The sequence below is a fragment of the Olea europaea genome, chromosome 8 (assembly GCF_002742605.1).
Source record: "Olea europaea var. sylvestris chromosome 8, O_europaea_v1, whole genome shotgun sequence".
In the NCBI taxonomy this organism is placed as follows: domain Eukaryota; kingdom Viridiplantae; phylum Streptophyta; class Magnoliopsida; order Lamiales; family Oleaceae; genus Olea; species Olea europaea.
Window position 1 is genome coordinate 11134203 of NC_036244.1, and position 16176 is coordinate 11150378.

At 34.6% G+C, this 16176-nt stretch overlaps 2 protein-coding genes across 2 annotated transcripts in view; both read right to left on the reverse strand.

Annotated features, from left to right (window-relative positions):
* LOC111398787 (29 kDa ribonucleoprotein A, chloroplastic-like) overlaps positions 1-5809 on the reverse strand; it is a 7460-nt gene extending 1651 nt beyond the window's left edge. The window contains exons 1-3 of the mRNA XM_023025880.1: positions 5381-5809; positions 5166-5264; positions 1043-1333 (exon numbers count right to left, since the gene is read on the reverse strand). Coding sequence (XP_022881648.1) covers positions 1043-1333; positions 5166-5264; positions 5381-5740 — 750 coding nt within the window. The 5' untranslated portion in view covers positions 5741-5809. The remainder of the gene's footprint in view (positions 1-1042; positions 1334-5165; positions 5265-5380) is intronic.
* LOC111398788 (RNA-binding protein CP33, chloroplastic-like) lies at positions 1534-8327 on the reverse strand. The gene is made up of 3 exons (XM_023025881.1): positions 7894-8327; positions 7679-7777; positions 1534-1902 (listed from the first exon to the last, which is right to left on the reverse strand). Exons 1-3 carry the CDS (start codon positions 8251-8253, stop codon positions 1891-1893), a joined length of 471 nt encoding a protein of 156 aa, XP_022881649.1. The 5' UTR covers positions 8254-8327; the 3' UTR covers positions 1534-1890.
* Between the last annotated feature and the right edge of the window lie 7849 nt (positions 8328-16176).

Sequence of the window (16176 nt, forward strand, 5' to 3'; positions counted from 1 at the left end):
AAAAAAAATAATAATAATAATAATAATAATAATAATAATACAGAACATCAACAGTTGGTTGGAAAACCAAGAAAATACCAATTTCCAAGAAAAGCAAGCAAAACAAATTCCATGAAAAACATAGGCTATCAAACACCAAGAAATGGGTGGAAAATGGAATTCATTTTCCATGGAATTTGGCCCTATCAAACATGGCCTAAGGGAAATAATAAAGGACAAATATATCTTTCTTCATGAAATGTACAATTACTTCTGCACCTGTAAATGTACACATGTAAAAGTACAATGATCTTCTTTTCCATTTGTGTTGAAAGATTACGTATTGGTTTCTTATGAACAAAATATCAAAATGTTTACATGGATAAAATTATGCTTGTTCAGGAAGTCCAAGCCCTTTCTCCCTAGAAAAAACTTACATTCCGTACTAAGATACAACGTCAAAGCGGATACCAAAATATGCTCAACACAAACAGATTTCAATACCCCCTTTAACTTCTAGGGGTGCTGAATCAGAGCGGACTGTAACTATGAGTTCCATCCAATCAACTGAAATTCTTAGTACTCTGTTTGAAAAACATGAAAGATTTAATTTGACCACAATGACAAAACTGTGTTCCTTCAGAGCCATGCTTTTGTATGGGGTTATATCTTTTGCAAGAAAAAAATTTCCCACGTAATATTATTTAATGGAAATTTTATAGCTATTCATATTTTTTGAATTTAAGTAAATACACACAGAATACAAATCAACAACCCATTCAATTGTTGACACAGTGAATACCAAAGAGGTAGTTTAGCTTCAAATTAAAATCCAACATTTTCAGAATTACATTGCAAATCTGATTTCAATAAAATTTGGCAAATTTTAAAATGCAAATTAAATAAATAATTTGTAATGGTGATAATCAATATAACTGAACAAAGGACTAAAATTCATTATGATGTTTGACTAAGTGAGTTGTACAAATAAATCCAATAAAAACTTAATAGAAGCATACAGATAAGAAAGTTGAAAGAGCAAATAATGTGTTAAAATGTTTACCTTCCCATCTAATGAAGAAATTGCAGATTCTGCTTCCTCCTTAGTGGCAAAAGAGACAAAACCATACCCAGCCGATCTTCCCGAAGGACCATCAAAGACAACTCTAGCTGAAACAGGATTGAAGTTGGCCGAAAAGAATTCTCTGAGATTATTAGATCTCACTTTCCAAGCAAGATTGGACACGTACAGCTTATGGCGTGTCTCTCCAGGTGGAGGACCTGCAGGAGGACTACGTGATGGTTTCTTGAATTTCTTGGCAAACTCTACCCTGATAATCCTACCGGACAATTCCTGTAGGAGAAAAAATTACTTCATATATTAACATAAACCAGTAGAAATTATTCTAAAGAGCTTGTAGAAAGTACAGAAAATCCTTTACAATGAACATAAAGCTTTGAAGTCCTCTCCTGCTAGTTCAATAATTGTATCAAATGTCACCAAAGCAGCCGAAGGTGTCTGTCTCTGTACAAACACGAAATGTTTATATTTATGCTTTTAGCAAATACTAACTTGAGGTAGTGATAGAAGGAACCAAAGTATTTTTCACTCATATATTACCTAACTGATGTATTACTACATTAAGCATACCGTAGTAAATATAACACATGCATCTTAAATTGTTTATGAGATGGAGAAAATAAAATAGATATTGAACACCGTTTCATGCCCAATTCCCATAAGGAAAAGTTCAATCCACCATCATTTGGATCCTGCAACTCCTTGAAACTCCCAAATAGCCATAAAACTGTCTTCTCTTAGTCTTTCTCAGAGCCAATTCTTTGGAGATTCCTAATGCAAAGTCATGGTTTCATATACCAATTCATCTTTTGACGATTATTCCAGGCGTTTCAAGAATTCTCCTTCACAGGAAAGAAATTTTACAAATGATATTGGTGGATATGCCACTTCAAACAAATTACATTAAGTTGAAGGTGGTCAAACGAAAATACGTGCAGGGGAATATTAAAGACCAGCTTTATAGTAAAACCCATCGTTGAGATATAATTCTTAACCAAGTACAAATTAATATCTGTATATTGCATAGCTGCCTCTATGGATAGAGCAATATTTTAAAAACAAATCCGGCTATCGACCCGAAAAAGAGAAAGGGTTAAGGGTCAAAAGGTTGAATCAGGATCAAACCGGTGAATTTTTAAAAATTAAAAAAAATATATACATTTACAAAAATTAAAAAAATATGTATAAATTTAAAAATTTTAAAAATATATATATTTACATAGGTTGATCTTAGCTAAACCGGGAACAGTTCAAGGGTTTTCCAAAAACAGGCCGGTTTAACAGGTTTTGGGACGGATTTTTAATTAGAGGTTTTATAAGCCTAACGGAAATGGTCCAATTTTTTAAGTATTGGGATAGAGAGTTCTAAGGCTTCTAGAAGATTTCAAAATTTTAAGTGTTCCTAAAAACAAACTTTAGCTAGGCATGTGCTCTCACAAAAAAGGACAAAGTAGCATGTAAACACCAATAAGTGTCTAAGAGTTGTGCATCGAATCTTTAGCAAATTAATTAATGAATGAATGAACAAGTTGAATTTTTGGAGATACAAGAGCACAAACACGAGCCTACTTTATGTAATATATATCAAGCAACCTAAGGGGCTAATTCTAGTGCTAAATTGAAGAGAAAATACTATCAAGAAAATAGTATGATGTCCAATTGTTTTAACTTGGGTATCCCTACTCTAATTTCCCTCTCTATCTAATCTCCCAAGCAATTGTTTTTTCATTTTTCATTATCCTTAGTATCATCTCCTTCTCCAATTACCATTGTAATGTAATCATTGCCAGACATAATTATTAAAGAAATAAGGGAAACTTACATTTAAATTGTATATCGCAACTCAAAAGACAATTAAGTCCTATCAAAAGATTCACAATCGTGCTCTTATTTTATCTCCCACTTCTGAAGTTAAATATTTCAATGGCAGTGAACTTTGCACTATGCCAAGACTTACTTTCCAAACATCATCAAGCATCCCATTATCCACTGAACTTTGCTCCATCTCGCTCCATCACTCACCGGGTGGAATCCATTAGTAGATCTGCTTACGTGGATGACGGAAAAATGACGTGGCCAGTTAAATGCATCTAGATAGTAAATTAAATGCCAAGGTGACCTCCAGGTCACGCCCAAAATCATTTGTAACCCTAAGCCCCAAATTCTCTCAACGTCTTCTCCCAATCCAACAAAATCCTCTTCCTTCCACAGAAAAGCAGATTTTCTAAAAAAATCCTGTTCCTTTCTTGATGCAGTTTCAAAAGAGAAAAATTCTAGTTAACTTCTGCATCTTAAGCAACATCGCTGGTGTCTACAAGAAAATCATGGATCATCTTAATCTTCATCTCATCTTGGGCGTGAGAATTCTTTTTGCAAGATTTCAAATTTTCCCTAAATTGAAGCTGTTCTAATTTCACGGAGAGAAACACGTGTTTAATTCTAATGGGTAAGACATGTTTGGCTGATAATCAGCTAGAAAATAGTATTACATTGAGGATTCGGAGGATGAAGAGGCAAAGCAGTTTTGGTGGCTTATAAAAAGGATTTGGACCTGAGTTTTGCTTCTAATCCTGGTGATTTTTTGCCATTTTAGGACTGATTGGTTACAATAGTTTTGAGAAAAATTTCCATGCATAAGGGAAACAAATGCCAAATTCATGCACAGCCTCATTGAAGAACACTGGTGACGACGGTTGAATGGCAAGCATTATTTTATTTGTAAAAATCGGAAACCGTTGCAATTCATATTCAAGTTTTTAAATCCTTTTGTAAATCTAATAAATTTTTAGCAAACAAATTTTGTCCTCATAAAATTTATCGTGATAAGCTTCAATGGGTGTTTCCAAAGATCTTGATTGAGTGCTTCAAACATTTCATCTTCATTTTTTGCAATGAGTTTGAGGATTGAAGTAAGCTGTGTTTTTCTCAATACCAATTTTCAATTTCTTTTGCTCGTGAAATCTTGTCACAATTCAGCTAAACAGCCTCATCGAAGAACACCTAAATGGCTGCTACGGAAAAAATTACAAAATGGTGAAGGATCTGTTTGGAAATGCTGATTTGGCAGTAAGTTGGCATTTAATTTACCATCTGGACTCATTTAACCAGCCACATCATGTTTCTATCATCCACATAAGCAGATATACTAACAGATTCCATCAGATGAGTGATGGAGTACGATGGAACAAGGTTCAATGGCTGGGACGTTTGATAAAGTTTAGCGAGTGAGTCGTGACGTGGTGCAAAGTTCAGTGGTATTGAAACATTTAACTCCCCACTTCTGTTTGTTTATTTAAGTTATTTAAGTTATACTCAAACTTTAGGAGTCTAATTAAATTTTTAGTTATGTCCCTTAATTATAAGAAATATTTACAAAGAAATTAACCATTGAAAAAGAAATGTTATCTTCTTCTTGAATGAGTCTATGTAGGTAAACTAATCATTTATATCATTTAACAACTAATTAACTGAAAATTTTTCAACTGTATTACAAATTTAATAATACTAGTTAGTTAAATGTAAACCATTCTTGATCTATTCTATTCTATACTGCAGGCTAAAAGATTAAGTACACAACTAGCTGTGAACACAAAAGAAAACAGGATGCAGACTATCGTATCTATGAAGCTCAAACAAATAAATTAAAAAAAAAAAAAAAACTTGATTTGAGTTATCTTATTGCTTTAATAACATAATATATTTACGTTGTGGCGAGCAATGGACAGTTATCATATTTGGTCTCATTAGTTGCCAGTAATTACAGACGATTACTATTCTATAGTTATAGTTCAATCACTTGGTGATAGTAAACATTTAGTGCAAACAACAGTCTTGAGCAATGGACAACAATTACATTGCAAAATAGACAGAATGAATAACCTTGTCTTACTTTTGAAGTGAAATATTTTGTGAACTCAGAATAATTAGTATATGGACACTGGTAAGGAACTACTGCTTTTTTTAACATAACCAGAAACTCTCCAGAATAAGAGGATTTAATTATCTCAGAAGATATTAAAAAAAAATTCAAATAAAACAACATATACACACTCTTTCAAGTTTATTAGAGACAATAATAGAATTTCATATTTAGAAAAGAACTTACGGAAGAGTCAAATTTATCAATTACAGCCTGAGCCTCTTCTCCAGAAGCCATAGTCACAAATGCAAATCCTCTACTTCTCCCATCTTTCTGTTTGATAATCTAAACTTCCAAAGCAAAAAAGAAAAATAAACCCAATATTCAGAAGAGATTCTCTGTAGAAATATAGCATAAAACATATATAATTGCAATTCTACATCTTTGTATACATTTTATACCTCAACGTCTGCCACAGTTCCACACTCACCAAAGAAGTTCTTTATATCCACAACCGAGAAAGACCAAGGCAAATTCAGCACGAAAAGTTTCCTTTTTTGATTAACTTTCTGGGCTTGCTCTGCATCTTCTTCTGCAATCGCATTTCCTAAAGTTGAGCGTAACTTAAATCTTGTGGTTTCGAGGGGATGAGAGGTTGAGAGAAGAGGGAGTGAAAAAAGCGGGGATTTAAGGAAAAATGTAGGACTAGAAGCAGAAATGTAAGATCTCAAAGAGGGTACGTATTTGTAACAAGATTGAGATTTTGGAGAAGAACAAGAGCAGAAGATGGAAAACGCAGCCTCGGTTGCCGCTGCAGCCATTTTGCACCACAATTGTTATCACAAAAGAGAGCAACTAGAAAGGGATGAACTTTTAACTCCGGTCTGTGAGTACGGTAGGGCCTTAATTCTTCTACCTCAAAATTATGTGGATTTTTTTTTTTTTTTTTAAACCAAATACCACTATAGGGTTGCTTATTTTATATTATAAAAGCCATAATACAAATAAAAGAGGGGACATAGACCTGACTTCCAGCAAATATAAAGTGCAACAAATATCTCAAAATGGATTACAAGTAACAATAAATGATACATGACCAAGAACTCCCATGGGTAAACTTCCAGGTGGTAGCAATCGAAATCTAGAGCTTGAACAGATGGATGTCAAAACAGCATTTCTTCATGGTGATTTATATGAAGAAATTTATATAAAGCAGCCAGAAGATTTTGAAGTTTTAGGTAAAGAGAACTTCATTTGCAAATTAAAAAAGAGCTTATAAGGCCTTAAACAAGCACTAAGGTAGTGGTACAAAAAGTTTGACTCGTTCATGGTGAGCCAAGGCTACAATGAACTGCTGCAGATCGATGTGTTTATATCCAAAGATTTCCAAATGACTTAGTTGCTCTTCTATTATATGTAGACGATATGTTGATTGTTGGACAATATGCAACACAAATCAGTCAGTTGAAGAAGGAACTCTCCAAGTTCTTTGACATGAAGGATTTAGGCGCAACTTAACAGATTTTGGTCATCTTCATTTTTTGCAATGAGTTTGAGGATTGAAGTAAGCTGTGTTTTTCTCAATACCAATTTTCAATTTCTTTTGCTCGTGAAATCTTGTCACAATTCAGCTAAACAGCCTCATCGAAGAACACCTAAATGGCTGCTACGGAAAAAATTACAAAATGGTGAAGGATCTGTTTGGAAATGCTGATTTGGCAGTAAGTTGGCATTTAATTTACCATCTGGACTCATTTAACCAGCCACATCATGTTTCTATCATCCACATAAGCAGATATACTAACAGATTCCATCAGATGAGTGATGGAGTACGATGGAACAAGGTTCAATGGCTGGGACGTTTGATAAAGTTTAGCGAGTGAGTCGTGACGTGGTGCAAAGTTCAGTGGTATTGAAACATTTAACTCCCCACTTCTGTTTGTTTATTTAAGTTATTTAAGTTATACTCAAACTTTAGGAGTCTAATTAAATTTTTAGTTATGTCCCTTAATTATAAGAAATATTTACAAAGAAATTAACCATTGAAAAAGAAATGTTATCTTCTTCTTGAATGAGTCTATGTAGGTAAACTAATCATTTATATCATTTAACAACTAATTAACTGAAAATTTTTCAACTGTATTACAAATTTAATAATACTAGTTAGTTAAATGTAAACCATTCTTGATCTATTCTATTCTATACTGCAGGCTAAAAGATTAAGTACACAACTAGCTGTGAACACAAAAGAAAACAGGATGCAGACTATCGTATCTATGAAGCTCAAACAAATAAATTAAAAAAAAAAAAAAAACTTGATTTGAGTTATCTTATTGCTTTAATAACATAATATATTTACGTTGTGGCGAGCAATGGACAGTTATCATATTTGGTCTCATTAGTTGCCAGTAATTACAGACGATTACTATTCTATAGTTATAGTTCAATCACTTGGTGATAGTAAACATTTAGTGCAAACAACAGTCTTGAGCAATGGACAACAATTACATTGCAAAATAGACAGAATGAATAACCTTGTCTTACTTTTGAAGTGAAATATTTTGTGAACTCAGAATAATTAGTATATGGACACTGGTAAGGAACTACTGCTTTTTTAACATAACCAGAAACTCTCCAGAATAAGAGGATTTAATTATCTCAGAAGATATTAAAAAAAAATTCAAATAAAACAACATATACACACTCTTTCAAGTTTATTAGAGACAATAATAGAATTTCATATTTAGAAAAGAACTTACGGAAGAGTCAAATTTATCAATTACAGCCTGAGCCTCTTCTCCAGAAGCCATAGTCACAAATGCAAATCCTCTACTTCTCCCATCTTTCTGTTTGATAATCTAAACTTCCAAAGCAAAAAAGAAAAATAAACCCAATATTCAGAAGAGATTCTCTGTAGAAATATAGCATAAAACATATATAATTGCAATTCTACATCTTTGTATACATTTTATACCTCAACGTCTGCCACAGTTCCACACTCACCAAAGAAGTTCTTTATATCCACAACCGAGAAAGACCAAGGCAAATTCAGCACGAAAAGTTTCCTTTTTTGATTAACTTTCTGGGCTTGCTCTGCATCTTCTTCTGCAATCGCATTTCCTAAAGTTGAGCGTAACTTAAATCTTGTGGTTTCGAGGGGATGAGAGGTTGAGAGAAGAGGGAGTGAAAAAAGCGGGGATTTAAGGAAAAATGTAGGACTAGAAGCAGAAATGTAAGATCTCAAAGAGGGTACGTATTTGTAACAAGATTGAGATTTTGGAGAAGAACAAGAGCAGAAGATGGAAAACGCAGCCTCGGTTGCCGCTGCAGCCATTTTGCACCACAATTGTTATCACAAAAGAGAGCAACTAGAAAGGGATGAACTTTTAACTCCGGTCTGTGAGTACGGTAGGGCCTTAATTCTTCTACCTCAAAATTATGTGGATTTTTTTTTTTTTTTTTAAACCAAATACCACTATAGGGTTGCTTATTTTATATTATAAAAGCCATAATACAAATAAAAGAGGGGACATAGACCTGACTTCCAGCAAATATAAAGTGCAACAAATATCTCAAAATGGATTACAAGTAACAATAAATGATACATGACCAAGAACTCCCATGGGTAAACTTCCAGGTGGTAGCAATCGAAATCTAGAGCTTGAACAGATGGATGTCAAAACAGCATTTCTTCATGGTGATTTATATGAAGAAATTTATATAAAGCAGCCAGAAGATTTTGAAGTTTTAGGTAAAGAGAACTTCATTTGCAAATTAAAAAAGAGCTTATAAGGCCTTAAACAAGCACTAAGGTAGTGGTACAAAAAGTTTGACTCGTTCATGGTGAGCCAAGGCTACAAAGAATTGCTGCAGATCGATGTGTTTATAACCAAAGATTTCCAAATGACTTCATTGCTCTTCTATTATATGTAGACGATATGTTGATTGTTGGACAATATGCAACACAAATCAGTCAGTTGAAGAAGGAACTCTCCAAGTTCTTTGACATGAAGGATTTAGGCGCAACTTAACAGATTTTGGTATTGTATATAGTTCAAGATAAGAAGAATCAAAGGTTGTGATTATCTCAGGAAAAATATGTTGAACGAGTGATCAAAAGATTCAATATGCATAATGTTGTACCTTTAAGTATTCCGCTAGCTAATCACTTCAAGTTAAGCAAAAGTTCATGCCCCTCATCCAAGAAAGATATAGAGGATATATCATTGGTACCTTACTCTTCAGCTATCGAAAGTCTGATGTATGCAATGGTGTGTACCAATACCAGATATTGCTCATGCAATGGTCATGGTGAGTCGTTTTCTCTCTAATCCTAGAAAGGAATATTAGGATGCAGTCAAGTGAATTCTCAGGTACCTCAAGGGTACATCTAAGATATGTCTGTGCTATGGGGTAGATGATCCAATCTTGAAAGGTTATACTAATTCAAATATGGTTGAAAATCTTGATAATAGGAAATCTACTTCAGTATTTCTCTACACTTTTGCAAGGGGGGCTATTTCATGACAGTCAAGACTAGAAAAGTGTGTTGTTTTATCAATAATAGAAGCAAGATATATTGCAGTGACAGAAGCTAATAAAGAAATGTTGTGATTAAAGCGATTTCTCCAAGAATTAGAGATCAAGCATAAAGATTACAAAGTACTTTGTGACAATAAAAGTGCTCTTGAATTAAGCAAGAATTCAGTGTGCTATTCTCAGACAAAGCACATCGACATTCGCTATCATTGAATAAGAGAGGTGATGGATCAACAGCTGATGAGATTAGTAAAGATTCACACATATGAGAATCCAAAGAATATGTTAACAAAGGTGATTCCAAGAAAGATGTTAGAGATGTACAGAGACATGGCTAGGATGATTGTCAAATAACAATTGATTTGGATACGACAAAAAGGAGAGAATTGATGTATCCAGTCGCAATCTTTGCTGGAATCAATTTTCTTCAAGCTGGAGATATTGAAATTCAACCACAAGTGCATACTTAATGAAGAAGAAACTGTTAAGAAATATAGCATCATTTATTATTTATTAAGGGTAGAATAGTCCTTTTTAGTTCCCTTTGTTTAGCCTATATATATTCTCTTTGTATTTAGGTTAAACTATCTTTTAGCATTCAATTAATTATGTAGTATCAATGAAACCCTAGCCTCCTTCTTTTTCTTCTTTATTTTCTTTGGATTGTTTAACATGGTGTTAGAGCCAGATTTCATGGGACAAAACTTAATCTCAAACACGGCCTTCTACAATCTGTTAAATCTGGTATTTCTGCAATCTGTTATTTATGGCTACTGAAAGAGACGATTCCCTTCAGTCTATGAGTGTGAGGTTGGATGGAAAGAATTATTCGTATTGGAGTTACGTGATGAGAAATTTTCTTAAGGGTAAAAAGATGTGGGGATTCATTAGTGGAACTTCTGTGAAACTTGAGAGTACCAATGACGGTTATGCTGCTTTGATAGATGCCTGGGAATCAAACAATTCAAAAATTATTACTTGGATTAACAACTCTGTAGAGCATTCCATAGGTAGAGAGTTGGCGAAGTATGAGAAAGCAAAGGAGATTTGGGATCATCTGCAAAGATTATTCACTCGGTCAAATTTTGCAAAGCAGTATCAATTGGAGAGTGATATACGAGCTCTTTATCAGAATAATAGAGTATTCAAGAGTTTTATTCTGCTATGACAGATCTTTGGGATCAATTGGCCCTTATAGAATCGACAGAATAAAAGGCATGTGCTGCCTATATTACTCATAGAGAGCAGCAACGGTTGGTACAATTTTTAAGGGCACTTCGCAGTGATTTTGAAGGACTCAGAGGTTCAATTTTGCATCGTTCTCCACTTCCTTCTATTGACTCAGTTGTCCGCGAGTTATTGGCTGAAGAAATACATCTTAAGTCTTATGCTAAAAATGGAATTCTTTCTGCTTCTAAGCCTTCTGTATTAGCAGTGTCTTCTAAGCCATCCTCTAATAATCAAAATAAGCCTTACACAAGGCTAGCCTTTGACGAGCGCAGTTTCTGTAAGCATAAAGGTTATTGGAAGGCTCAGTGTCCTAAGTTGAGACAGTCAAATCAATTACAGCAGCAATCTCAAGCTTGGAAGCCTGGCAACCAATCACGATCTAATGTTCATAGACCACCACAATCTAATACTGCAGCAGTAGCTTCATCAGGTCCTTTCACTGATCCTAGTACTTTGGCTGAGCAATTTCAGAAGTTTCTCTCCTTACAGCCTCAAGCTATGTCTGCTTCTTCCATAGGTCAGTTGCCTCATAGTTCTTCAGGTATGTCACATTCTGTATGGGTCTTGGATTCTGGTTCTTCACATCATATGTCTCCAGATTCTTCGTCTTTTGCTTCTGTGTCCCCTTCGTCTTCTATTGCTATCATGACTGTTGATGGCACTCCTATGCCATTAGCAGGTGTTGGTTCTGTTGTTAAACCTCACTTGTTCCTCCCTAATGTTTATCATATTCTGAAACACACATTAAATCTTGCTTATGTTGGTCAGTTATGTGATTCTGGTAATTTAGTCACATTTTCCTCTTCTTCTTGTTATGTGCAAAATCTGCAGTCTCAGAAGCTGATTGGGACAGGCCGTAGGAAGGGTGGACTATATATTTTGGATGAGCTAAAAGTGTCAATTGCTGCTGCCGCTACTAGTGTTGATTTGTCTTCGTTTTGTTTGAGTCCTTCTTCTTCTAGTTTTTATTTATGGCATTCTCGTCTAGGTTATGTTTCGTCGTCTCATTTGAGATTTTTAGCTTCTACAGGAGCTTTAGAAAATTTACACCCTTGTGATATTTCTGATTGTAGTGGATGCAAACTGGCAAAATTTTCAACTTTACCTTTTAATCGAAGTATTTCGGTTTCTTCTTCTCCATTTGATTTGATTCATTCTGATATATGGGGGCCTTCTCCTATTGCCACAAAAGGAGGGTCTCGATATTATGTTTCTTTTATTGATGATCACACTCATTATTGTTGGGTTTATTTAGTGAAACATTGTTCTGAATTTTTTGAGATATACTTAACCTTTTGTGCTCTTGTTAAAACTACATTCTCCTGTTATCAAATGTTTTAGGTGTGATTTGGGTAGGGAATACACTTCTAATAAATTTTGTGAGCTTCTTGCTTTAGATGGAACTATTCACCAAATTTCGTGTACAGATACTCCTGAGCAAAATGGTGTTGCTAAAAGAAAACATAGACACATTGTTGAAACTGCTCGTTCTCTCTTGTTATCTGCATCTGTCCCTAGTGTGTTTTGGGGTGAAGCTGTTCTTACTGCTGTAAGTTTGATTAATACAATTCCATCTTCTCATATTTCAGGGTTTTCTCCTTTCGAAAAGTTGTATGGGTATACCCCTGATTATTCTCTCTTTAGAGTTTTTGGTTGTACTTGTTTCGTTTTTCGTCCTCTTGTAGAACGCAACAAGTTGTCATCTCCATTTGTTATTGGTGTCTTTCTTGGTTATGGTGAAGGTGAAAAGGGGTATCGTTGTTTTGATCCAATAACTCAGAAACTTTATGTGTCTCATCATGTTATTTTTCTCGAGCATATATCTTTCTTTTCTATTCCATCCATTACTCATAGTCTGACTAGATTTGATCTTATTCGTATAAATCCTTTTTCTGACAATCCTGACAGTTTGTCTTCTCAAGAGCCTACTACTTCAAATGTCCATTCTCATGTTCCTACCCCGTTGTCTTTACAACTAACTCGTACTAATCATTTCGCAGGTACTGACACTTTACTCTCCGGCACATCTGAAGCGTCCTCTTCTCCTACGGTCCCTCAAGCTCCGTCTGAGATTGTGGATCCACCTCTACGTCTATCCATACGCATTCGTAAGTCTACGAAGTTACCAGATTTTGCTTATTCTTGTTATTCTTCATCATTTTCTACCTTTTTAGCTTCTATTCATTGTCTCCCTGAGCCCTCTTCCTATAAAGAGGCAATTCTTGATTCTCTTTTGTAGCAAGCTATGGATGAGAAACTTTCTGCTTTGCATAAGACTGGTACTTGGGATTTGGTTCCTTTACCTTCTAGTAAGAGTGTTGTTGGTTGTCGTTGGGTGTATAAGATCAAGACTAATTCTGATGGGTCAATTGAGTGATACAAAGTTAGGTTGGTTGCAAAGGGATACTCTCAACAGTATGGTATGGATTATGAGGAGACATTTGCTCCTGTTGCAAAAATGACTACTATTCGTACTCTTATTGCAGTAGCTTCGGTTCATCACTGGCGTATCTCTCAACTTGATGTTAAAAGTGCCTTCCTGAATAGAGATCTTCGAGAAGAGGTTTATATGGCACCCCTTCCTGGTGTTTCACATGATTCTGGGTATATTTGCAAGCTCAAGAAAGCGTTGTATGGTCTCAAACAAGCACCTCGTGCATGGTTTGAGAAATTTTCTGTTGTGATCTCTTTCCTTGTATTTGCTTCTAGTAGTTATGATTCTGCTCTTTTTGTTAAGAGCACTAATGCAGATCATATCATTCTATCTTTATATGTTGATGACATGATTATTACTGGTGATGATATTGATGGTATTTCAGCTTTGAAGACAGAGTTAGCTAGACAATTTCAAATGAAAGATTTGGGTTCTCTACGATATTTCTTGGGTATTGAGGTAGCCTTCTCACCTAGAGGTTATCTTCTTTCTTAGTCGAAATATGTTGTAGATATTCTTGAGTGGGCAAGACTTACTGATAATAAGATTGTTGATACTCCAATTGAGGTTAACACGAAGTATTCTTCTTCTGACGGTTTACCTTTGTCAGATCCTATACCATACTATTGTTGGGAGCTTGGTATATCTCACTATTACTTGTCCAGATATTGCATATGCTGTTCATATTGTTAGTCAGTTTGTTGTTTCTCCCATTACAGTTCATTGGGCAGCTGTTCTTCACATTTTGCGATATCTTCGGGATACAGTCTTTAAGAGTCTATTACTTCCATTCACCTCCTCCTTGGAGCTGCGTGCATACTCTGATACTGATCATGGCAGTGATCCCATAGATTGCAAGTCTGTTACTGGTTTCTGTATCTTGTTGGGTGATTCTCTTATTTCTTGGAAAAATAAGAAACAATCTATTATTTCTCAATCTTCCACCGAAGCAGAATATCGTACTATGGCATCTACTACTAAAGAAATTGTTTGGTTACATTGGTTACTTGCAGATATGAGAGTTTTTCTTTCTCATCCCACTCCTATGCATTGTGACAACCAAAGTTCTATTCAGATTGCTCACAACTCGATTTTTCATGAACGAACTAAGCACATTGAGATCGATCGTCATCTTACTCATCATCATCTCAAGCATGGCACAATTACTTTGCCCTTTGTTTCTTCTTCTTTGCAGCTTGTAGATTTTTTTACCAAGTCGTATTCTATTTCTCTTTTTCGTTTTCTAGTTCGCAAACTCTCGATGCTTGTAGCTGCCGCATCGTGAGTTTGAGGGGAGATGTTAAGAAATATAGGATTATTTATTATTTATTAAGGGTAGAATAGTCCTTTTTAGTTTTCTTTGTTTAGCCTATATATATTCTCTTTGTATTTAGGTTAAACCATTTTTTAGCATTTAATTAATTATGTAGTATCAATGAAACACTAGCCTCCTCCTTTTTCTTCTTTATTTTCTTTAGATTGTTTAACAGAAACCACCATGTATGGAATTGTATGAAACAAGTAGTAACCAACATGCGAAGTGGAAAAATTGGATTAAAACTCTCTCAGCCGCATTTCTTGATTTGTTGACAGCCACAATTGTTATTATTTCCTCACTAAACAAGTCCTCCACGTGCATGGAGGCAATCACTTTTGTTGACTTCCATTTTATCACTTAATTGCCAGAATTTTGCCCATAAATTGAGGCGGTTCTTGCAACTAAAATTCTCTATAAATAGAGGGTTCCACTAAGGGTAAAATACCTCCCATGAAGAAGAAAAAGACAGTGGAGAAGATAGAAAAAATAGAGATTAGAGAGTGATTTTGTGAGGTTTTTGTTGAGAGTTTGTAGTACTCTATTATAAAATTTTATTCAAGTAAGAAATAGAATTATTTTTCTTCTTTTATCTTCTCTTTTCGTGAATAGAGAATCACAACAGCGAGGTGGAGGAAAATGATTTATTTTGGACCCTATTTATTACTACGACGTGTTTAAGAAGTTTCTCTCTTTTGGAGTTCTTTTTTCTCATTTTTTCCGAACCATCTCTAGGAATATTCTAATTAATTCTCAAATCTCAAGAATTAATAGCTTTATTTTCCACAAACGTAAACGTATTCTCCATTAATCCATCCATTCTCTTTATTTATGGATGTCTTAATATGCATATATTATTTTATTTCAATATGCAATAACTGATATATAAATATATTTAACAACAATTCAATTTCTCAATTAATGACAAAGTTACTATAGAGATGTGAATTGAGCTAGCAAATAGCCAGCCATCTCGTCTTTATGATGGTCGGTTGCACATTGCATATATAATCAACATATAAAATATAAAAATTAACACAAATTAGATTTTGATGTAGAATTTTTTTAGTATGGATTTTCATATAGATTTTTTGAGAATGTATTTTGTTATAAGTGAATTTTTTATAAGAATGTGTTATCTTGATAGTTGCCTTTAATTTTTTGGTTTATTCCAATTCTTGCTGAGATCCAAGTGAACAACAATTGAGTGGATCTTCTCAACAAATAGGTTTTTGAATCACTAAGGGAACACCACATAAATCCTCCTTGTAAAAATCAAATTTCAAAGCTAACAAACTTCTAAAAATCTTTCAAAAATAAGGTATAATTAAATTTATTAAATATTTAATTTAATATAGTATAATTAATCTACTTATCCTACCCCACCTCCAACCCATCCACCCATCATATCAAACCCTTCTCTTTCTCTCTCCATCCCATCTCACCTCCAACGATGACTTCGGCAGCTTCTCCGACGACGACTCCGGCAGCTTCTCCAACATCTCCGACGACGGCTCCGATGACTTCTGGTGACAATTTCGACGATTTATCCCGTTCCGGCGACTATTCCAGAGACTATTCACCTTTCCTTCGACTACCTTTTTTCTTTTTCTCTTCTTTTTTACCGATGTCCTGTGACCAATTGTATTAGATCTGTGACATGTGCACATTGTGATCTATGGTCAGTTATATTGAATCTGTGACCTAATCAGGTGGGATGAATATGCATATCATCAATT